We start from the raw sequence: 23,577 nt of genomic DNA on the forward strand, positions 1-23,577 counted from the left end.
TTGAGCCTAAGCTCATGGGTTTGCCCAGGACTATGGGGTCCTTCAAGATTTGAAATTTCAGGCTTGAAATCAGGAAAGTCCCAGTGACCCTGGCATGGCTGGTCATCTACCTGTGAGGTCGGAGGGTAGGAACTTCCTTGTCTGACTCCCAAACTGATGCTGCTGTCTATGGGATAACTTTCCCCCATATGCCACAGACTAGAGTTGCACAGACTGGCTTAAAGAAGGGTGTGACCAGCAATTTCAAAGGCTATCTTTTCTCCACCATATGTTTCTGGAGAAACTCATAAAACTGAAGGTGCATCATAGGGTTGTTTCTGTTTCTTCTATTTATTCCATTGGTCTATAAGTCTATTATTATGATAGCATCATGCTGTTCTTGTTACTACAGCTTTGTAATATAACCTGAAATCCAAGAATTGCCACTGCTTTTTTTGTCTCTCAAGACTGCACTGGCTATTCTGGTTTTATATAAAATTTAAGATTGCTTTTGCTCTAGTTCTGTGAAGAAAGTTGCTAATATTTTAAATAGAAATTCCAATTTGACCCAGCTGTACCTCTCTCCAGTACATTCCTGGAAGACATCATACTATAGTGACATATGGATAGCTGTACTATATTACAGCAGCATAACTCACAATAGCTAAGCTCAGGAGACAGCCTAGATGCCCATCATCAGATGAATGAATAAACAAAAAGTGGTTCACACATACAGTGGGATATTATTCAACCATAAAGAGTAAAATCGCATCATTTGCAGGAAATTGGATGGAACATGAGATCATAATGTTAAGTGAAAGAACTCAGACACAGAAAGTTAAATATCACATTGTTTCTCTTATATGAGAAACGTAAAATATAAATAAAGAGTAAAATGAAGGAGAAATGGTAAGAAACAAAAAGGCAGAGTTTGTGGAGGTAGGGTAGGGAGCCAGGGGAAAGGGGGGTTTAGGGAGGAGGTTAATGGGATAAAAAATGATTGAGATATAACATAGACATGTACTGATTCCCCAAAACAAATGTAACTGTTTTCCACTGCCAACACGCACAAATTAAGAAAAAGAAAATACCAGTTATATTTCTTCCTTTCCAGTCATGACTTTGCTTTTCTTTCTTTTTTTGTCTTTTTGAGACAGAGTCTCACTATGCAGGTCAGGCTGGCCTTAAGCTCACTTTGTAGCCCAAGCTGGTCTCGAACTCACAAAGATCCTCCTGCCTCAGCCTCCTGAGTGCTAGGATTATAGGTGTGCGTTGCCACACCTGGCTGCTTTTTTTTTCTTTTCCTATGCTAGCACTATGTCTGGTAGAAGTGCTCATACAGAGAATTCTTGCCTCATTCCTGCTTTCAACACTGAACCACAAAACATGATATCTGCTTTAGGATTCTGTAAACACCATTTATGGAACATTTCCTCCTCAATATTTACTATGATTTGTTTTGGATATTGTTTATTCCTAAATTATGGAAATTTATTCAATTTTAGTGTATCTTCTTTGGTTCCTAAGATAATTTCTATTTGTTGAAAAACTAGTAGACTGAATTATGTTTTGTAAACCAAATCTGGTTATGATATAGGCTCCTTAAAATATATACCACAATTATAAAGAGAATACATGAATTTTCCTCAAGCAGGAAAGGGGCTTGCAAACTTCAGTTCTTGTAATGGCATTGTTGGCTGTGGATACCACCAGTTAGCTCTTCTCATAAAATGAACTGATTTCCCCACCTTTCCTTTTCTCTGAAGGAGTGTGCATGAACCAGTATTAGTATGCTTTTGAATGCTTATAAAGTTCACCAGTGAGAATCGCTACAAAAATTGTAGGAAATGATTAAGATATGGGTGCAATTCTGTTAACAGATAAGGCACTGTGGAGATATATTTTTTCCTCAGGACTGCTTCCTTGTTTTCTGGGAATTTGTGAATTTCAAGTAAATTTTCAGATTGATGTGAAAAAAAAAGAAGGGTACAACAACATCTTACAATATAAGACATTTACAGGTAGCTTTAGCTCCTTTTACAAAGTGACAAGAGAGCATATTCCATGCCTCTGATGGCTGTCCTATAGAAAAGCAAAGAAGGGGCACGTACCTTAACCTCAAACTCGAAGTGCGCATCCTTCCCTTGCCCGCAGAGGACATAGCGTGGAATACTAATCTTAATTGGGTCCTTCAGGTCGTCCGGATTTGCTCCCAAAGAGCGAGAAACCATCCGCTATCAAAGGCACATCAGATGGAGAGAACAAAGAGAAACCAACATCACTCTGCTGCAAATACCCCGCTTGGACAGGAGGGAGAAAATGTGTTTCAAGTAAAGAAAAAGAGCATCAAACCAGTCGAGTTTATTTAGAAAAATGATGGTTTCCTCTGAAAAAGAAATGCTAAGCCTTTCTTTTAACAAAAGACCATTTCTTCAGGTACATCATTCCAAGAAGTCAGAGCAAAAGCAGTTCAAAATGTTGTCTGGCTTTGAAGTTCCTTCCAATTTATAAGAACAAGTGAACGCAGGGACAGATTACATATCCTGACTTTAAAAACATCAGTACAAACTACGATTCCTTTCTGAAAGTCTTGATCGTCTGACGAACTTTTTTCTTCACAGACTGCTGTGCATAAAGCTGCAAAAGTTAGAGATTCATTCAAATTTATTTCATCTTTGAAAGCTAGCCATTTTTATAGCCTACTGTGGGATGGAAAGCTCTTCAAGCTGCAATGAAAACAAACCCCAAGTATTTTCCTGGGGCTCTATTTGATTAACAATCAACTCAGCTCTGATGGAAGGGTCTTGAGGAAGGGGCATAAAAAGTACTCCAAACAGGTTCTCTTGAGTGTGAACAGGAAGAAATCTCCAAATAATCCTTATTATTTGCACTAACCTGGGGCTTTAGAAAGTATAAGAAAATACATTTTTGAAACAACAGTAATAAAACAATTAGATCCTAATTACAGCCAGCATTTACTGAATACTTGCTAGATAACAAAAGGCACAAGCAGTAGACATGGACTGGCCCACTGAAACCTCCACACCCTCCTGTGAGCTGTGAACCATGATTAGCCCTGTTTATCAGATGGAAGCCCCAGACTGCACGTAAGGTCATTTTGATGGAGGTAAGTGGTAGGCCCAGGATCTGAACTCAGGGTTATCAGAACCCACTTTTATCACCACTCTGCTCTTCTGTTATCATGAAATTGTAAAGTAATTCCTCCAAGAGAAAATTCAAACACAGAGTGTTAGAAGCTAGAAACTCCATGATAATGCAGTGAAACCACTTCCTTGACCAATAAGCCCCCCTCCCGGCCTCAAGAAGCAAAGGGGGTCCCCAGGCAGAAGTCACCTAGTTATGTGCATGACGGATGACACAGAGAGGGGCAGCTTGCTTCAGACCTCTAATTTCAATCTAGCTGGGGTGTGATTATCTTGACCTGCCATGAAGTTACCATGGCCTTTTAGAGCATCTTCATTTTCTTCCCTGTAGCTGGTCACCCATAGCAAGAACCGCTGTGGGTCACAAAAGCACACGTAACTGGTTGTGCCTGATGCCAGGACCCAAAAGGGACATTCCTGGAGGAGTTTCTAGATAGAAGCATTGCTGAAGATTTTTCAAGTCACTGTCCATTTCCAAATTACTTTAAATGTAGACTTTCCCTGAAACATGGAACAAGCTGACCCATTTAAAAGAGACAAGAAAGAGAAGTCATTTGGTGGCTTTAGTTATAAGAACACATTAATGTTAAGAAATGCTTTTGACCTACAAATGCCATGGCTTAGCCAGGAAGTTCTTGATCTGCTGCCTAAGCCTGTATGTCGTGTTTAATAACTGTATTTTCCAAAGAGGAACATCATCTCTTCCCGGATCTGACACGGTGTCTCAGGGAATCAGTGTATGGAGGTGCACACCAGGAGTTGGAGGCTGGGAAATGCTGTAGCTGGGGACAAGCTCAGCAGAGGGGAAATGACACGGGGATTTCTAGCAACTGAAATGTGGGGAAGCAGAGACCCATTCTCTATACTTCAGGGGGAACCTGGGCCCCTACCGGATATACCACAAGCCAAGACCTCAGCTGGGCTGGAGAGGCACTGTATGTGTGTCTGTGTATGTGAGTGTGTGTGTATACATGTGCATATGCACATGCAGTTCCAGGCTCTGTCCTAAGAGGTGGGGGGGGTGTCAGGCAGCAAGACGGTAACTTTTCCTTCCCCCTTCAACCCACCAGAAAGAGTAATATAAAATTCTTTACTTTTTATTTCCAACACTAAGGATTAAAACTAGCACCTCTGCATTTAACTACATCCCTAGTCCTTTTTTTTATTTTGAGATAATGTCTTGCTAAGTTGCTCAGGCTGGACTCCAACATGCAATCTTCCTGCCTCAGCCTCCCAGATGTGCACCACCATCACGCCCAGCTATTAGGAAATAAATTCTTAAACCAGACCTCTGGGCAAGGGATCATTAGTCAAACCTATCTACTGAACTTCTGTTGCTTCAAAAGCAAGGTGATCATACACATTTGCTGAGGGAGAGGACCTGGAAGGATGACTTCTACCTTTTCTTTCACAATTAGGCTAAGGGTTTCATCTCCACTTACACTCACGAAACTTTCCAGACCCTATGTATCATGGGTTGTCATAAAGGCATGGAGGACCACATCACCAATGTGACACACCTGGCACTGAATCTCTAGCTCTTCCTGCTTCCCTGAATTGGCCACAGAAGGTGGACTTGGGATGTCAGATGGTGTTTATTCCAAAGACTCAGAAAGTGCAGAGGTCTCTCAGGATGCAATTTTCACTCAGGGATGTCTTCCCAAGAGCCATCACTGACTCTCAGCCCCTCAGTTTCCCTAGTTATGGAATTGGCCACTGCATTTTAGTGCTCATGTCCAACTGTTAACAAGACAGCACCCTGCCCTGTGGGAGTAGCGGTAGGCTCTGACAAAGCTGAGAGTTACTGCACGATTAGCAAGCTGGGACAGGAGATTTGAGAGAGAACTGCTGATGTACATTGTTACCTAAACGACACGAATTTTGCTGAGGAAGAGTTTTGCTGACAAAACTGCCGAGGCATGTTCGGCCAGCTTCAGAGAAAACATCTCTAGCCTTCCAAACACCTTTTCTTACAACCACTTCTAGGATGCACGGCGAAACATTGCTATCTTCTACTTAAGAGCACCAGCTATGTTTCGTGAAGAGGCCCAGGTCCGGGGAATACAGCATAACTTCTGCAAAGTATTTGAGGTTTCTAAGATCTTTATTGTTTCCCAGCTGTACTAGGTTTTGAACAAAGATTTGGCAATTCTGCTTTACAGGTAACAGTTGCTACTTTAACTTTCTTTTCTATAAATCAATTTTTAAAATGGAATAAAACTGCAACTGATGGTCTGGTTTCTAGATGGTCATCTTATGAATGGGAGGTTCTCTACTTCTACGAAGATACAGTTATAAAATCCATCCCTAAGGAAAGGACAGGCGCACATATGCTTTACAGAAACAAAAGCAAAGCAAAAACAAACCCCCAGCTTTGGCAGTTGCCCTGGGAGTGTGAGCTGAGAATGACTCCGTTAACTGGGACTGGCTGCAATGGACAGTGTCCACATAGCTCATGGTAATCTGGGACAGCCCTCTACACCTTGAATAAAGGTTCTTGATCTAATGCCAGAACTGCTGCCCTAGTCAGAACAAGACAGGTACGTGCAGCAGCTTCGTGGCTGAGAAGAGGGCCATCCCCGATTCATCTCTCAGGTGCTGGAGACGAGAAATGTGGCCAAGGTCCTCTGCTATCGTCGTTGGCTACAGTGTACTTCAGTCCCACTCACTTCACAGGAACTCAGTATTAATGAGTGCACAGAAATGAGCTACAACAGAAATGAATAGCTGAGATGTAAGTCAGGGAAATGAAGACATTTGAGCAAAAGTGTAATAAATATAGAGGAGAAATATTAAAAAGTATGACTTTCCATCAAGTCATTGCTGCAATGTAAGTTTTAAAAATTACACTACATAGGCAAATTCATGGGAAATGTACAAGTCTGGGGATACAGAGTGAAAGGTTCTTGACATTCTACTAAACTATGTTTATATTGTGCAGGCCAGAAAAAAAATTAATATAAACGTCCCCGAAATTTATTGTTGACTTGAAAGTGGCTATATTTTGGATATCATGGGTTCTCTACTAGACATGTAAAAGTGCTATATCATATCATATTCCATTGCTTATGAGAGCTGTTTAGTGCCTGTGACATTATTTATTTTGGAATCAGTCAGCTGCCCTGCATGTGGCAAAAAAGACTGTTAGACTGTGGTGGGAGGGCAGGTGACAGGCAGCAGCGGTGGTAAAGAAATGCAAGGCTGTGTGGATGCAGCTCTGTGCAGTGGGCACAAGGAATTTAAGTGCATTCTGGAGTGGTTTTATTTAGAAATAAAAGGTCAAGAAATGTAATTATTAACTTGGATTACATGTCTGTACATAAGAAATATCATCTTTAAAAAATAAATACAAGGAAATTTGTCTTGATAGTTTTTAATGCAGTAATGTTTTGTGTCAACAAATATGCTATTTTTCTATCTTGGTAAAACAATGCAGTCAGATACTGAGCCAAATTAAACAGGGAGAACACAGATGACAATGCAGTATCACATTAAAATCTTTTCCTACTTGGGCTGTCTCTTTCAAAAGGGACCAATTGAGGAAATGAACAGGAAGCAGCATTAATATCTTCTTGGTCACTATGCAGAACAGACAAATTCTACAGGGAGGCCTCAGCACTTCCCCCTAAATGCTCTAATTATGTACCAGATGGTGAAATTCAGTACATACTTTGACCATGAAAAGGTCAGACCCAAAAACTGCCATCTAATCTCCTGGTTCCCATATCCAAGTTTGCTTTGAAAATGTAGGCAAACAATGATATTTATCAGATTTAATAAAATCAGGCCAGGGATATAGCTCAGTGGCACAGGTGCCTGCCTGGCAAGCGCAAGGTCCTGAGCTCAATTCCTGTTACCAAAAAAAAAAAAAAAAAAGGTTTAACAAAACCATCAATTCCTATCTTTGCTCTTAAAATAGCACATATTTCTTATTTATTTATTATTTTTTATTTTAAAGAAAATGAACAATAAACACATAAACATAGGTACAAAATTCCAGAACAATAGGAGGGTAATGATGGTCAACACATTGCCACATTGTGCATTGTTATCTTTGAATTAGTTACTCAGAGTATGAGATATCAGCATTCAAACGTCCAGACAATATTAGCACAAACCTACCTTTTCAGTGAACTGAGAGAAATTAGCAGCATACCTATCTTAACTATTATATATATATATTTTTTTTCCTTTTGTTTTTCCCTTCCTTCCCCTTTTCCATTCTCCTAAACCAGTTTCTCTTTCCTTTTGAAGTTTCTTCCCATTTTATAATATCTATTGTACATTTTGGATCACATTTACTCTTCCAGCTTCTCATACTATGGAGACAATATGATGTTTACACATTTGTGTCTGGTTTATTTCACTTTTGAGTATGGACTCAAGTTGCATCCATTTGCCTGTAAAAGTCTCCAGTTTTTCCTTCTTTATAGCTGAGTAATACTCCATTATAAAACACCACATCTTTTTTATACATTCCTTGGTTGATGGGCATTTGGGTTGTTTCCAAGATGTAGCTCTTACAAATTGTGCTGCTATAAACATGGTTGAACATATATCACTGTGGCACAATGTTTTTAATTCTTTTGGGAAGATAGCCGGAAGCAGAATAGCTGGGTCAAATGGGACCTCCAATCCTAGGCTTTGAGAAATTTCCACAGTTGTACCAGTCTATACTCCCACTGACAGTGGAAAAACAGCACATATTTCTTATTCCTCTTGATTTTCAACCACACAGTGGCAGTTCTAGCTAGAACTATTACAGATTAAGTAACTGCAATTTAAAAATGAGGATTTGGGGAAGATCTGTTACATCCTTAAATATGAGCTATGTCATAAGGAACAGGAATGATGATAACATCTATGAGCAAGAGAAATTATGAGAAATAGCCAAGATGTGCTCATATTTATGTCCATGAGAACCTGTGCCATGAAGGGGCCTTGTCTCAATCATGCTCTCTTTGAAGACTTAGTAGGGCTTAGTAAATGCAACTAATAGGATTTTGCTAAAACATGTACCTCCCCACCCCTATGGGTCTCTGTCAGGGACAGCACTTAGCAGCAGCTTGCCAGAAGAAACAATGCTAACCTTATCTCCTCTTTAAAAGGAACTTAGATTACTTACATTGAGAAACAGAAATATAACTATTCAAATAAAGAAACTTTTTAAAATCCTAATATATAGCCACAGGGGTAAATTACTCAGAAACTGACAAACTTCATTGGACATGGATACTTCCAGAATCCCTTGAGTTTAGCTGACATTTCCAAACCATGATTCTTACTAGAATTATTTCTTCTGCATTGATCTGAGTTGGCCAACACTGTTTCAAGGTTTGCAAATACTGGATATCTGATGAATATTTCACCTTGAAACTATTAAAAATGTTACTATTTTGTGGTTTCTAGCTCACATAAGGCTAGTCCCTTTAATGGTCATCATTTCTTAACAATTCACTATGTAAGATTATTTTAAGAAGACAAAATATTGGGTCTACCATACATGGCTAAGAACAGGGCAACAATTGCTAAGTGTCTGGGATCCTCAGGAGGGAAAATCAGATTGTTCCCCATTCTAGTTTTACAGTATCTTTGATTAATCATGAAAAGACCTACACGTCTATACCCCTGATGTTTTGTTCATCTCTAGCTTTGGTGCCAATTGTGCTTTATGCTATAGTTTAGGAGAAAATAAAGGGTGGGAAGAGAAGGGCATTTCCTTCAGGTTTCTTGTTGGTTTTTTTTTGTTGTTGTTGTTTTTTTTTTTTGGTACCGGAAGTCGAACTCAGGACCTTGCACTTGCCAGGCAGGCACTTACGCCACTGAGTTATATCCCCAGCCCCATCCTTCGGGTTTCTGTATAGCAGTATTGTTTAACTTTCTCACTAAAGAAGCAACACTGAGCATTCAAGGTTATCTCTATCCCAGTCACATGAGGACTGTGTCTAGGCTTTTCTTCTACAGAGCTACAAAATGCAGAGGTTTGGAAAAAAGAGACGTGAGATGTAAGGCTCTTCCAAAGAAACAATGGAATTGGAAAGAAATTTCAAGGTACTTACTGAAAACAAGAACAAGAAAAATAGCAACAAGCTCACAGAAATCATCTTCATGTCTAGGCGTTGTAAGAAAAAATTACAAGTCAGGCAAGAATTAACTTTGCAATGCTTGCAAATATTCGTTTCTGGCATTGTCAAAAAAAAAAAAAAAAAAAAAAGAAAGAAAAATACCCAGACAAGGTCAAGTAAAACAGTGCCTAGGCAGAAGGTGGCTTTGTTATTGTAGGAAAAAAAGTATATTTTGGGGTAAGTAAATTCAGGTTTTACTCCCAATTTTCAACCAAGTAATGCTTTTTGGGTCTATGTTCCGAGATATGAAATGAAGAATGGTGATAATTCTTCCATTCCAAGAGCATCATTTTAAAAATAAAAGGAACAATATATGGGCCAAACCTTCACACTTTGTAAAACCCAAAATACAGGATAGTTGGGATTGCAATCATTATAACAATCCTCTTCATCTTCAGCAAGAAGAGATTTCAGCCACATAAGGGTGGGGAGGAATGATTTACAGTAGAATCTCTTTTCTTCTCATCAACTAGACTGTTTGGTTCCATTTCTCATAAAGGAGGCTGTGACAAATCACAAACATATATCCCTAACAAAACACTAGATGGTGGCAGTTGGGCAGCTGTTACATGGAATAGGAGGGACTGAAGGTTACTGGAGAAAAAAATTCCAAGGAAGTAGAGAAAGACCCTGCCCTCTGGAAGCTGTGCTATAACAGAGCCTGCAGCACAGACTTCCTTTGTTCTGCTGCAGAAGTACCTTCGTTGGATGAAGCTGCCAGCACCAATCACCACAAGGAGGTAATGGAAAAAGTGGTCTAACAACAAGAGCCATCTCCAAGGAATACCCTGCTTCAGTGCTACAAGGTAATCCACCCATGCATGGACATATTCAAGCAAAGACAGAACAGGAAAGCAAGCTGAACTAACTTTAAAGGTCCTAGGACTTACATTCTTCCAATACTCGAAAGTTTCCATGAGAGACGTCCCACCAGTTTTATCTGAGTCTTCACTTCTCTAGAACCCTTGGGAACCATGACAGAAAGCATCTGGTCAACCACACTACTGGTGCAAGTCTTTTCTATCCTGCGTGGCAGTCCACATGGGTGGATGGGTGACTCATATCAGCCAATGAAATGTTAGCTGACAGGCCAGCAGAGGCTTGTGTGGCTACCTTACCATCATGCTCCTTCAGTACTGACACAGAGTCAGACACATGGGGCAGTCCTATAGCTTCCAGCACAAACACTACCACCTATTTACAAACCAGCAGTGAGAGGGAAAAAGAATGCCTTCATTTGTTTGATACAAACAAAAAGCCACTGAAGCTTTGAAGGTTGTTTGTTATGCTTGTTACTTTTCAATAGCTGACTGATAAAACATTTATCATACTACATATTTTGAAGGATGATGTAGACTCATCCACATTCTGGACTGTGTGATACATTAACAAAATCAGTTCATTAGAAATTGGCCTAACCAATAAGACTGCCTTACCATTAAATCAACATTAAAAAAAAAAAGTTCAAATCTAGCTTCAAATCATCTGGGGAAAAAGAAGGTAAGGAAAAATTACAGTAATTATTACTGCTGGAGGGCTTAAGTGTTCCCTTCCAAAGGGAAGTATGCACATTTTTAAAGAAATGAGATTGGGGAGACAAACTGTTTTGAAATGTTTTTCAACAAACTCTAAATAAATTTACGCTGCCAACCACAAGTCTGTAAAGCAGGCAGCTGTGAGCATAATGGATTTTAATCAAAGGCGGATGAAGTAACTATTTCAAAAGTACTCAAAGACGTACTGTCTAGAAAGTATCAAGTCCCATAATGTAAATGTTTATGTGAACATTACAACAATGCAAAGTGCCACCTAACCAAGCATGTATGAAGTTAGGTTTTTCCTGACTCCGAAATTCATCACAGCTGAGCTGCTCCATTAGGCTGAATCCTGGGACTTCTCACACCTGCTCTGCTAGAGGATTTCTTGGAATTCCCAAAGAAAAAGCCAGCAGAAGCTGCTGATTGAAGCTATGGTGGGTAATGGCACAAGCAGTTCTCCGCTACTTCTTCAGGCATTACAACAACCTTAATACCTCCTACACAGGTACTAAATCAAACTCTCAGCCCCACAAACCATATTTTATCTCCAGGTACAAAGGATGCTTAGTACAGAGAAGAGGCATATAAAATGTGAATGCTGTAGGCTGCTTCTGTCATGTGGTGAGATCTGAACATAATCCCCACTGAGGCCTACTTGGATCATAAAGCAGGCTAAGAAGTGGCAATGAGCGATATGATTCTGAGCAGTCCTCCCAGTAGCAGCGAGCTCCATCAGTGAAAGCTTCCAAATGCCACGATCTGCAACTTGGGAGAATTCTGTGTTTGTACCTGTGAGGACACGCAAGTCTGGAGGCTTAGTATTTAGCACTCTTTGTTTAAATTAGGTACAATTTATGTGTCACTGCCTTCCTTGACTATGGTAACCCTCTGACAGAATCTCAAGTCCTCATCTCTGTTAATGATCATTTATTCTATTTTTCAAGGAGTATGAGAAAATACTGAGACAATTTAAGAAAAAGTAAAGCAGAATGACATAGCTGAAGAAAACAAAACCATGAAAATAAGTTAGAAGAAATGGTGCTGATAATAGAAGAGTGTGTTGGTACATTTTGGTTTCTTTTTTCTTTTTCCCATTAGAATGATGAACTATCAGCCTAAACAGTGACAAATCAGTGACTTCAATGTGAACATGGCTTCAACACAGAGGTAAGAGCCTTTGGGTAGAAGAATGGAAAGGATAAATGTGCTCTACCTAAAAACACGCATTGCCCCAGCAACAAAATGCTTCCACTGGGCCAAAGGAAACAGGGCTTTAGCCACCAGGGTGTAGATCCTTGCATATTCTCCTACTTCCTGGGTTTTCCACTTTGCTTCCCCAAAACTGGGTGGAGGACACCAGATGAAAACTTGAAGCCTTGAGAGACCTGTCACTGGCTCCAGTGTGGAAAGAGGGAAGATGTGCACTGCCTGCCCGAGGGAGGAGTGAGCTTCCGGATGGGTTACATTTTGACACCATCCCCGTCACCAATAAGTAACAGAAATGAAAAAGAGGTTACATTTATGGTGCCCACTGTCCAAAGATTTGAGCAGAACTGAAAAATAAATGTGTGATGGCAGCGGAGCAGGAGGGCGGTGGCAGGGCAGAAGAGGCGTGCTGCTGCCCTGTGAGATGCTGGAGTTCAGTATGCCAGACCCTCAGAGGCAGGGCAACAGTGGCAGAGTGACCAGGCTCAAGGGAAATATGACATAAACACAAAGGTGTTCCTGAGTGTACACAGGACTGTGGCACAAAGGCAGAAAAAAGGGAGGTGTCTCTCAAGAGAGAGCACTCCGAGGAGCACTGCTGATGCCCTAAGTGGGACAGGAGGGAAATTCCTGAGAAGGGAAGACCCAGCCGGGCAGGGCAGAGGCAGATACCAACCTCAGCCAGCAGGGCTCCTTTTCAGAGGTTACTAGGATGGTTATGGCAAGAGGCAAGAGGGCGGGCAGCCAGGGAAAGTGCAGGCTGTCTTCCCAGACAACGTTATATTTGACGGGATGGCAGAAAGAAGCCTTTAGGAAAAACCTCTGAGGTGAAGAGTCTTTCTAAGGTAGAAATACTAAAGTTCAGAGAAATAACGACTGTGGTAGGAGCTGGGGGAGTGGGCAAACTGCAAAGAGTAGTTAGAAAATAAACCAACAGGTCAGGCGCTACAAAGGAATAGTCAAGAAGCCTGAGAGAAGGGAGGAGAAGCAATTAGCTGGGGCAGAAGACACAGCAGGGCAGGCAGTGCTCTCCCACCTGCGCTGGGTGACTGAGCACGCCGCATAGCACTAAGAGGCGCTGCCACACAGGACCGAATCGTGCTGGAGCGAGGGTGTCGGTGAAGGTCACTGCCTTGCAGGCAGCACAAATTAGCCTGCAGGATCAGCAAGCACAGACAGACTCTGAGCCACCACCCGATAAATTGACACACAGTGAAATAATCAGAAATGCTGTAATCACCTCGCTAACAACGAAGCGGACCCAAATTTACAAGCCCGGGTTTCAAGGAAACGAAGCAGGTGATAATAAAGGTATTTTATCACCTCTCTCCCACCACCTGTTTTCATCCTACTGTAATATTTAAAATATTTACATTTTCAATCTGAGAGGTCTTTCTTCCAATTGCAATTTGATCAGCTATACTAAGATACGCAAGTGCCCTTGACTGTTTTCGTAATGTTCATTTTATTTGTGTTTGGAATTATTTTTTCTTTGGGATCAAGAGGTAATATGTACGTGTACCAGTTTATCGTGATGAAATGTATCTACTACGCATTGCAAACACATACTAATAAAAAAAGGAGAGGAAAAAAAGTTCATTTTATTAAAGATCTGATGAAAACCATGCTGCAGATTATAAGTCCCCTTCCTAGAGTCTTGTCAAGTGTGAGATTAGCCAAAGTGCCTCATCCTGAGAATTAAAAGTGAGTTTCCACACCTCGGGTGCCTCATTCAGACCACCCTGAGGCTGAGGTGGGGTGGCAAACAGCCGGGCACCTGGCACTGCCTGATGGGCCACAGATGGGCCATTTTCTGCATCCGACCCAAGCCCCTGTTTTCGTAAGAAGACAAGTTCTACTGTTGATAAATTGCTCTTCTCTGGAACAATGACGCACCTGAGTTCACTCAGAGCATAGCACCGGATCACATCAAAGGGCACACGTGGGGGAAGCGTGCTCAGAGCCCCAGTGTGAGGATAAAACACACCATCTTCCCTCACCAGCGCAAGGTGGGTGTTCAGCAGGACCAGGGATTGGCACAGGCCACAGCCCGGCTCAACTTCAACGCTGACTGTTGTGTAGAGCAACACCTGAACCTCTGCCAGAGAAGGGATGTCACCTTCCATATTGCCGTGAAGAAAATAAACCATGTCAACCAAAGTGGTCTGGAATTTGGAGGACAACTGAACCCCATTTGCCAAAGCTAAAGCTGGGATTTCTGCTTTCCAATCAAGAGAAAGCTGAACCAAATCTTTCTGGAGCAAAGGATGGTTAGCGCAGGCAGCAGCTTCAGCCTTTGATGCCAGCACACACAGGAGGTCGCGGCAGAGCTGCTGGGAGAGGCTTTTGTTGTAAGTGAATGCTGTGAGCAGGAGACCTTCTGTAGAGCCCAGGAATCGGATGCTCTGCCCGCCAAAGCCAACCTGAATCTCCTGCAGTCCAGACAGAGGCAGAGCATGAAAAATGCTCAGTGAGCCTGGGCAACTATCTGCCAGGATCAAAGCATACAACGCTGAGGGAAGTAGGAGCAGGCACCCTGGCCGGGGCTCAGGGTCTGAGCAATTGGCCACAGCCAGCCAGTAAATGCCCCTGACTTCCTTCACGTTGTCCAGAGGGCCAGGCAGGGCAGAAGCCACATGCTCCTGAAGGTCTCTGAAAGGGCACGCTTGCAATTTCAGCATGAGAGCCGGGAACTGCACGAGGGTCTGTATAAATACACAGCTCCGTCCAGCATCTTCGTACTCAAGGTGGAAAACTGAGCTTGGTGAGGAGCCTGGTAACCCTGGAGCCCTGAAGGCAGAGGGAACATAAGGCATGGTGCTCTCCACTGGCACCAGGCTCCCTGCTTCTGCACTGCTGCTGCCACCACCAACCTGAGTTCCAGGAACAGAGTGGAGTCCTGATGACGCCATGTGTGACTCCAAGGACATGGCCAGGGGCAGCTGCTTCAGCACCGGCAGGCTTTGGAAGAATGCTGTCAGGTGCGAGGTGAGCCCACTTGGGGCACACAGACTCCCCACATGCATGGCTCTGCTGATCACTGCAGTGCCTGCCTGCAGCAGGTGACGACTGCTGTCTTTATAAAGGTCTGAGAACTTGTGGTAAAAATATCCCAGGCCACTGTTTCCTTCTGCCCTGATATTTATCAGTAATGCTGCAGAGCTAATCTTTTCAGCAACTAAAGCTTTCTCATCTTGCTCACCACAAACGGTGGGGGCCAGGCCACTGGGAGGTGTGCTGCCAGGTGCATACTCTTTCCAAGAAGCAGTGTCTGGGAGAACAAAGTGGAGAGCCCCGCTCAGCCTGACCAGCCTGCTTCTGCTATCTGTAGGCACTTGTTGGGATATGCGTTGCAGCCAGGTCCAACTGGACTCAGCTGCCCAGCTGTGTTTATCCTCACAAGTAACTGGTTTACTGAGATCTTCTGTCCTGTCCTGAAAATCCTCTGCAACAACGCTGATCTCCTTCCCATTAAGAAAAGCGCGTTCAGGTAGATGAAGGCACTCTGGCTCTGGGTGGTCACACTGCTTGAGGAGATCTTTGCACCTGCCACTGGGCAGTATTGCAGCCCCCAAGGATAGATCCCTTCCCTCCTGTGATGATGCAGAGGAAGACCAGGACGCTCGGGGACCTGGCCTGCTCCCCAGCAGGAGATGACTCCAGTGGCCACTCTGTGCTGCCTCTCTCCTCTCTTCTTTCACAGCGATGTGGGCAGTGTCAGTGGAGTTGCTGGGCAGGAGAGAGACAACGCATTGTGCTGGCTGAGACTGCCTTGTCTGTTCAACAGGTCAAAAAAAGTTGAAAGGGGCATGTAGTATCACTTCCTGTGAGCCTTTTGCACATGATGATTCTTGTGGTTAATGATTTCATTGGGAGGAGTAATTTAGAGGTTAAGGAGAGAGCCTAAGCCATTGGTATTGATTGATACATGATTTAAGAAGATCTCATTTATACATAGCACATCAATGTCTGTGTGATATAGCTTATAAATTGCTGAGCATTTGATACAAGTACAGAGTACAGGGTTGATGCACAGTATCCATTTCTTGGTCTAAGATTTTGTTTTCTCTGAAGTAAATTCCAAGGCTTTTGCCTCCATGTTTAAAATGTCACACTTAGATGTGAAAATAAATGCATGATTATATGTCCAAAATGTAAAACCATCATCGGGGCATACATCATGAAAATCAGAAGGCAAGGCCAAGGGAAGTTCATAGGTGTTCCAACCCAGGTCACACGCCTCCCATTTTTCAGTCTATTTCCTGGGGATCCTTACTTGTGCCCTCCCAGTTAGGTCACCACCATCAGGGAAAGCTTGTTGCAGGCCTGCTATGTGCCAGGCACCATGGACACAAAGACATGAACGGTGGCACTGTGTCCCTCCTGGGGTTACCTGTTCAGGAGATGGTGCCCAGAAGGGCATAAAGTCATTACCAGGTGGTAGTCACAGTCAAGTCAGTCATGCTCATGGTAGAACATTCAACTTGGTGCTTTCTGTTCAGTATAGACAGTGGTGGTAAGACTTCTACCACCTAGCAGTTATGTTTTGTTTTCAAATCTAGAACTCACAGGAAGGATAGGCTCCAAAGACCAAGAAAAACAAGCACAATCTTACAAACTGTATGCTCAAATAAATGTTAGTATGACAATCCACCGGAGAAATAACCTAATGAATCAAGAATATTTCCTTTGTACTAATGCCAACTCATAGTCTATATATAAAAAAAAGTTTTTAAAACATGGAGAAGTGCTCAGTTTCCCTTCCAAACCCTGTATCTGATTATATAATTCTGCCTTTTAAATGCAGACCAAGGGAAAGGATACTGTTACAAAGGAAAACCTGGGCAAAGCTCCACCACAGCTACATGCCACTCAAGTGAAGCCAGAGCAGTTTTCAACCTGCAGGATCTCGTTTAATTTTAAGTCCACATAATAGCTTGCCTTCCCCATTAGCCATTAATCTCACTGGGACTTCAAAATTCTAATTATGCAACTAAACATTAAGAAAATTTAATCACACAAGCATGCCATAATTTAAGCGGCCCTATCAATCTGAAAAATCATTACCTACCTCATATTTTAGCTTACGTTGAATGGTGCCATTGTGAAGTTTCTCATTATCCTGAAAAGAAAATAAAAGGCCCTCTATATTAAATTATAGCATGTTCATAAAGGGGAGAAAAACTGATTCAATTAGAAGTATTTATGGGAACAAAATTCTAAAGAAACATACTTATCATTCAACAATGACAACCCTTCTATAGAATTTATATGCTAAAGGTAAACAGTACTCTATAGATCTATCTGCCTGAAAGAGAACTGAACCATTTATTCCTAGTCTTAAAATTCTATGAATAATATTGCAAGGAAGGGTTTCTTAGTATATTTCTTAATTCGCAGGCTAGAAATGAATTGTTTTACAAATTGATAAAAATCCCTCAATGGGAAAAATATATTTCTACTTTGAATAATTTACAAAGTAAATTAAATACTTGTGGAAATTGGCTGTATTTTGGGAGAAAACAGATACATATTACATGTAGAATTTTTGTAAATCAAACAAAACACAGTGAAGCATTTTAGAAGACTTTACATTCACTTAGTAAGAGTTTTCTCAAAATTACAAAAGTATAAAATAAAGTTACTCTTGAATTAAACTATTTGTTAACTGTTGAGCTCAATCCAAGCAATAGTTAATATGATTTATGTAGAACACCCCACATCTAAATTTTCCCTTACGTAGCAGTAATATAAGCCCTCACACTAGCACTGCCGCTACTAACTTATCAACAAGGTCATTTTGAAAAGCAAATAGTTCCCTCTGCTCACCTTCGTCATATCTGTAGACGTATTCCTAGAATCACCAACTGTACGATACAAATTCTGAAGACGTCTTTGGACTTCCTCTTCAATGTAAGCATTGATTCTGAAAACCAAACCGTGGAGACGGGACAAATTTGAACACCTCTAACCACACTTGGTTACTATGTCTCTCTTTATGATGCCCCCAAAATAGGAAGCTTTCTCACTCTAAATGTCAAATGTAAAAATAACTTAGGATCATAAACAATTCTCTTCTATCCAAGAAACTTAGTGCCATGTGTTTACTATCTGTTTTTTCCCCAAATGCAGTAGAATTGAATGAATAAGAGTATCCTGAGCCAGGAATGGAGGCTAAGAGACCTCATTCAAACCTTCTCTGGATTCCCCCTTGGAAGCCTACTGCAGGAAAAGGAAAGTTACAGTGGTGACCTGTGAAGCTCTGTGAATATCAGATCTGACTCTAAGATACAACCGTTGGTCTCCCTACACAGAAAAAGATGTTGTAGATGATAGCTATTTCTCAGTCACAAGGTCATTGAAGAGGATTACAAAAAAATAAAATGCAAGTATACATACTACTCAGGTAGGAAAATGTCTTGGATTATTGCACTGCTCCTAGTTTGCCTTGTCTCTCCAACTGGGCTATCTGTTCTGGACCAGGGAGACCACATCCTAAAGGTCTCCACCTTCCCAAATACCTGGCACCAGACCACCGCAGAAGGGAAGGCAGAGTCAACCTCTAAAGCACTTAGCAAGGACTAGCTGGTGACCTCCCTATAGTCCTTCCAGGAAGGAAGGTAGGCGGACCTAGGAGAGCAGGACAAGTTGAATGAAGTGTATCAGTATGAGCCATCCCAGAGACTTCAATAAAATCTCCTGTTCTGTTCTTTGTGCAACATGGATTCCCCAAATGAAGCCCGACTCAGTTCTCCACTGCACTCCTCCAGTTTTACAGACACTGATTAGACGGGATAAGTTAAATGAGTTCCATATTTATATCTTAGCACAACCACTAAATAATAAATCTGCCTTTGTATTTCTAAACACATACATAATCCTGTCAACATTTTTTTCGGTATAGTGACCAATGAAGAATTCTCTAAAATGCTTAGCAAAGACATTAATACTTTAGATGAAATGGCCTGAATAAAGTACAGTGTATACTTTTAGTATGGAAAACAAATTCATGTGCAACTGGACATAAGATAAAGTCATATATAAATCATCTCCCCTGACCTTCACTTCAATTTGAAAGTAGCTCCATGGAAAATACAAACCTAAATTTTAGGAGCACCAGAGCTTTGTGCTATTCTGAGTCCATTGTGATATCCGAACAACTTATCACCTAATATCTGGGGCTGATCTGGAGTTTGAAATGCTCCCATGTACATGTCCCCCTGTATTTTGAAATGTCCCCTTGATACATAGATAGCGAGGGAAAGAATCATTTTCTTATAGTCAGAGAATGAATAAAACTGATTTATTGCAGAGCTCTAAGCCACAGAGTAATTCATAACGGCATCTAAGCCGAAAATCATTTTATTATCCTACCATCAGATATACATTTAATATGATCATTCTGAATACACTAGTGCAGTTTTTATAACAAACTCAATCTATTTATAATTAATAACATATAAAGTAACTGTGAGCATGAGGTGCTCCTTCTTGGTATGACTGAATTAATTCTACGTCTGTGTTCTTTTCAACCTGGCCTTACACCACTTTATTCTGGATGAGCTGGTTTTCCTAAAGCTTTTAATTCTACCTTCTCATATAGACTACCTGCACCAAGACTCCATGGATTTGCCTGACCAGTTCTCAGGCCCTTGATTTCCTTCACATGATCTTTCACCCCATTACTAGCCAGACAGCAGGGGGCAAAGACAGACTGCTTCTCACACACAAGAAGTACCTCCATATACAAAGTAACCTATGCAGGAACAATGGTACAAACTAGCCAGTGCAGCCCTCCCCTGCAAGCCTCCCTGATAATCTCTGTACAACACTGACCTCACAGACTACCTGCTTTAGCTGCTGGATTTCATGTTCTAATCCACAGAGATGGAGACCACATGAATTCATTCATTAATGGTATTTCACAAGCACATGGCTTGTAGGAGACGTTGTTTTGAAAAACAGCAGATCTAGACAAGAACTCTATGTGCAAAGAGCTTTACCTCCTAGTAGAAAGGGCGTCACACATCGGTAAAAAAAGGTGTAAGTCAAGAATGAGCTATAAGAAGGGTACAGGACAAGTACTGCAAGCATCTCAAAGTTGGAGTTAAACGAAGAAAGGGAAAGACACTAGCAAGTCCTTGGCAGTAGCTGTGCAGGGTTCTGGGTTTCCTAACTCATGCTTCGGCAAGGGATAGTTGTGGGATACATATTTGGGTTCTGATCAATACTTCTGCTTGACAAAGAGATCCATGTTTCAAAGAGCTTTTGGAAACCACCAGCTGAAGAGGGGCATCATGATCAAGGTGTTCCTAAGTTTATTCTTCAAATACCAAGGTGGGTAATGTGAGGATTTGGAGAAGAGGTGGAAGATGCCCAAGATGCAGAAAGCAGTATCAATAAAGGAGCTCTTCTGAAGGAATCCACTTTGGCTAGACCAGAGGCAACGGAAAGGGGAAGGAAGGTAGGCAGACCTAGGAGAGCAGGACAAAAATTAAAATAAGCTATAAATTGTGAAAGCAAATTAACTCCAATGGATAAAAAGGCCATCAAATATGAGGCCTACTTGATGGGAGGTTTTTAAGTAGAAGGCCATTTTCCAATTGACCCAGGCAAGCTTGCATCTCGGGCCATCAGGCTAGATTAGGGCCATGCCTACCAGTAAATTTGGCCCTAGGAAACACATGCCCAGCATCTGAAGGCTGCAGCCCATCTGCTGCTTAACTGTGAGCAAATTATTTCAGACTGGGCCTCTATTTCTTTTATGGATCAAACCAGAGACTCAGCTGATCTTTTTAATTCATTCAGCTCCCAAAATCAGAGATTCTAGCTTCAGATACCGACACACCATGATGTTGCCACCAGCAACCTGATGCTGTATCCTGAACGTGAAATGCAAGTTCTTAACGCTCAGAAATGCGATCAAATGGTCACCACGTAACTAAGCATGGTTTCCACAGGAGGCAATGCCCAGTTTAACACAGGCCTTCATCTGCCTCCAAGTTAGCAACTTGCTGAGCACACAGTATTTTTAAAAGAGAGAAGAATATGCATAAAAGAGTGAAGTCAGGAGTTCAGAGCTGGGCAAGAATCAGGGAACCATGTCAACAGGGTCTCAGCAATGCCAAGGAACACAGCAGGCTGTATACAGATCATCAACAATGTTCACAGTAGAAAAGATACCTGCAATAGTTGTTTAAAAGGATCTGTCAAGCTGAGACTGTAGCAGTGACTCCACAGAGGAAATGAGATTTGACTGGGGCCCCAGCAAGACTGAGATTTATATGGGCAGCCAGGAACAAATAAGGCAATCCAAAAAGACATGTCATGTGAAGAGCTGGTCTACCTGTGCAGCACCCACATGGTCAGTAGAGAACAGCACAAAGTGGCTAAGAGATGAGTGGAAATAGACCTAGATCCAAGTTGCCATTCTGCCACTCCTAACTGTGAACCTCGCTCCCAGTGGTTGCATAACCACTGCAGGTTCAATTTCCCCATCTCTTCAATGGGATGATGGCACTCACTTTATTGGAAGAGAAAATGACAACACATATATAGGATTTAAAACAGTTTGAGTTACACAGGATTATTCCTCATGGTTGGCATCATCTCTATTATTACATTATCAGATAAGAAAATATAACAATATATATATGAACAGTTTTCCTGCTATAGTGACACATGGGCTTTTCTCCTAGGGCTGCCTGACGGAAGTTATGTGGGCAGCTGGAATGAGCAGGTGGTAGAAAAGATGACAGTAAAATGAATTAAACCCAGATCCTAAGGACTCAGAGGCCAATGGGAAAGCCACGTTCAGTGTATTTCTGTCCAATCTTATCCCAGATAAATTTAGTAGTTTAGTAGAAGTTCACAAGACGCCAAGTGTCTGGTCCTGGCTTGGCCAGGAAAAACTCGAAAAATAATAAAACTCAACAGAAACACCCAGAGAAAGTTGGAGGGGCCTCACAGACAGAGCAGAAAGCCTAGCATGGCCTGAATTGATCTCAGCAATGCCTACTTCACCAGAACTCAAGAAGCTCACAGCCTCCTCTGTGTGGCTTCTGCTGGAATGCTGATGTTAATCGCCTCCACAGAAATGGCAATCCTGCATTTGCTATTACAGAGTATTAATACTAAATGGCTGGTTGTGAAAAGCCAGGGACATCAAGCTAAGAGCTCCCGCTGCACTCTTACTGCACACAACAGGATACAAATTGAGAGCGTGCCCTCCACTACTTTAAATTTCCTGGGGCTGGAGCTTTGTCCAGCAATTTCATTTACATAGCATACCTGCAATCATTTTCTTAAACCTCCTACCTATTTCTCTTGAATTATGGCACTTTGGGTTTTTATTGTTATTTTGTTGCTGTTTTGCCTGAAGGAATTACCAGGGAGTGATTGTACATATAATCCACAATTTAAACCCATTATTTAAAAGGAAGTGGTCTTGCCCATTCAGGATAGACAACGGGGCAGAGGCTAGAGTGACACCTTGAATCAGTTGTGTCATCAGCAACCAACACTCTACTATGCCTCTACCACAAGGGCCAAGCTGGAGGCTGCTGATGTCCCCTCTGGAGGTGCTGTGGTAGGAGAGGGCACCATTCTAGTCCCTTCAGTTGGGGCTACAGTTAGTCTCAACTGAGACCTTAAATCAAAGGCTCTGGATCTGAAAGGCCTCATCCACTGCACTGAACAGAGAAGCCACTGAGGTCCCGAGACAATGCTCCCACTTAGGGTCACCCAGAAAGTGAGAGCTAGGCCAAGCTAGGACTCCTCCTTGTGGGCTTCCAAACTGGGTGATGTTTGCACACCCAGTGGACATCAGCCCTTCAGGGGGCTTAGTACATGTCTGCAGGGCTCCCAGAAGAGATGCTCTCAATTTTTCAAATACAATGCAGTTGTTTTGAGAACCTACTGTCTCAAAATGCACAGTGACAGGGAACAGATGCAGGAAGGTAAATGTTCCTTCCTTACTATCAAGAGTGCTAGATGACTAAAGTTTTATTTTTCATAACACCAAAAACAATATCCATGTATCACCAAACATGATCACATATCCCACTGTGTCCAGAACTCTCTGGAGAGTTTTGTTTGGTTGGTTTTTTGAAACAGGGTCTTACTTTGTCATGCAGGCTGGATTCAAACTCACAATCCTCCTGCCTCAGCCCCACACATGCTGGGATTAACAGAGTCCTGAGGTTTTCTTTCAAATACTGTGGACCAATGGAGTGGGAGAAGTCTTGGGTTTTAGTTCTCCCCAGGCTGTGGGAGCCTGTATACTATACCTAGTTTATGGACGTGGAGGATGATGCTTTACTGCAATAAACGCTGGTCAGAAAGATATTAGCAACTCAAGAGGAAGGGCAGCGATGAAGAGGGAGGAAAGTAAAGAGGTGAGAAGGAAGTGGGGGAGCAAAGGAATGGAAAGTGACAAGTGACAGGGGATGGAAGGGAATTAGAGGGAGTGGAGGGGACAACAGAGGTAGGAGGACAGAAGACAGAGAGGAGGGATGGAGGGAGAGAAAGGAGGAGGAATCCAGGCTTCTGTACTATCAAACCACT

The 23,577-nt window shown here is 42.0% G+C and overlaps 1 protein-coding gene across 5 annotated transcripts in view; it reads right to left on the minus strand.

Moving 5' to 3' along the window:
- Positions 1 to 23,577, minus strand: part of Kif16b (kinesin family member 16B) — a 290,964-nt gene that overhangs the window by 87,858 nt on the left and 179,529 nt on the right. For 2 of the 5 annotated variants that reach the window (XM_005380898.2, XM_013512330.1), the window contains exons 20-22: positions 17,842 to 17,938; positions 17,084 to 17,134; positions 2,091 to 2,213 (exon numbers count right to left, since the gene is read on the minus strand). In XM_005380898.2, the coding sequence (XP_005380955.1) occupies positions 2,091 to 2,213; positions 17,084 to 17,134; positions 17,842 to 17,938 (271 nt within the window). Of the gene's footprint in view, positions 1 to 2,090; positions 2,214 to 13,595; positions 15,789 to 17,083; positions 17,135 to 17,841; positions 17,939 to 23,577 lie in introns of those variants that run through there. The other 3 variants (XM_013512329.1, XM_013512332.1, XM_013512331.1) reach the window with 3 other exon arrangements.

This window comes from Chinchilla lanigera, unplaced genomic scaffold (genome assembly GCF_000276665.1).
Source record: "Chinchilla lanigera isolate Chin_1 unplaced genomic scaffold, ChiLan1.0 scaffold00014, whole genome shotgun sequence".
In the NCBI taxonomy this organism is placed as follows: Eukaryota; Metazoa; Chordata; class Mammalia; order Rodentia; family Chinchillidae; genus Chinchilla; species Chinchilla lanigera.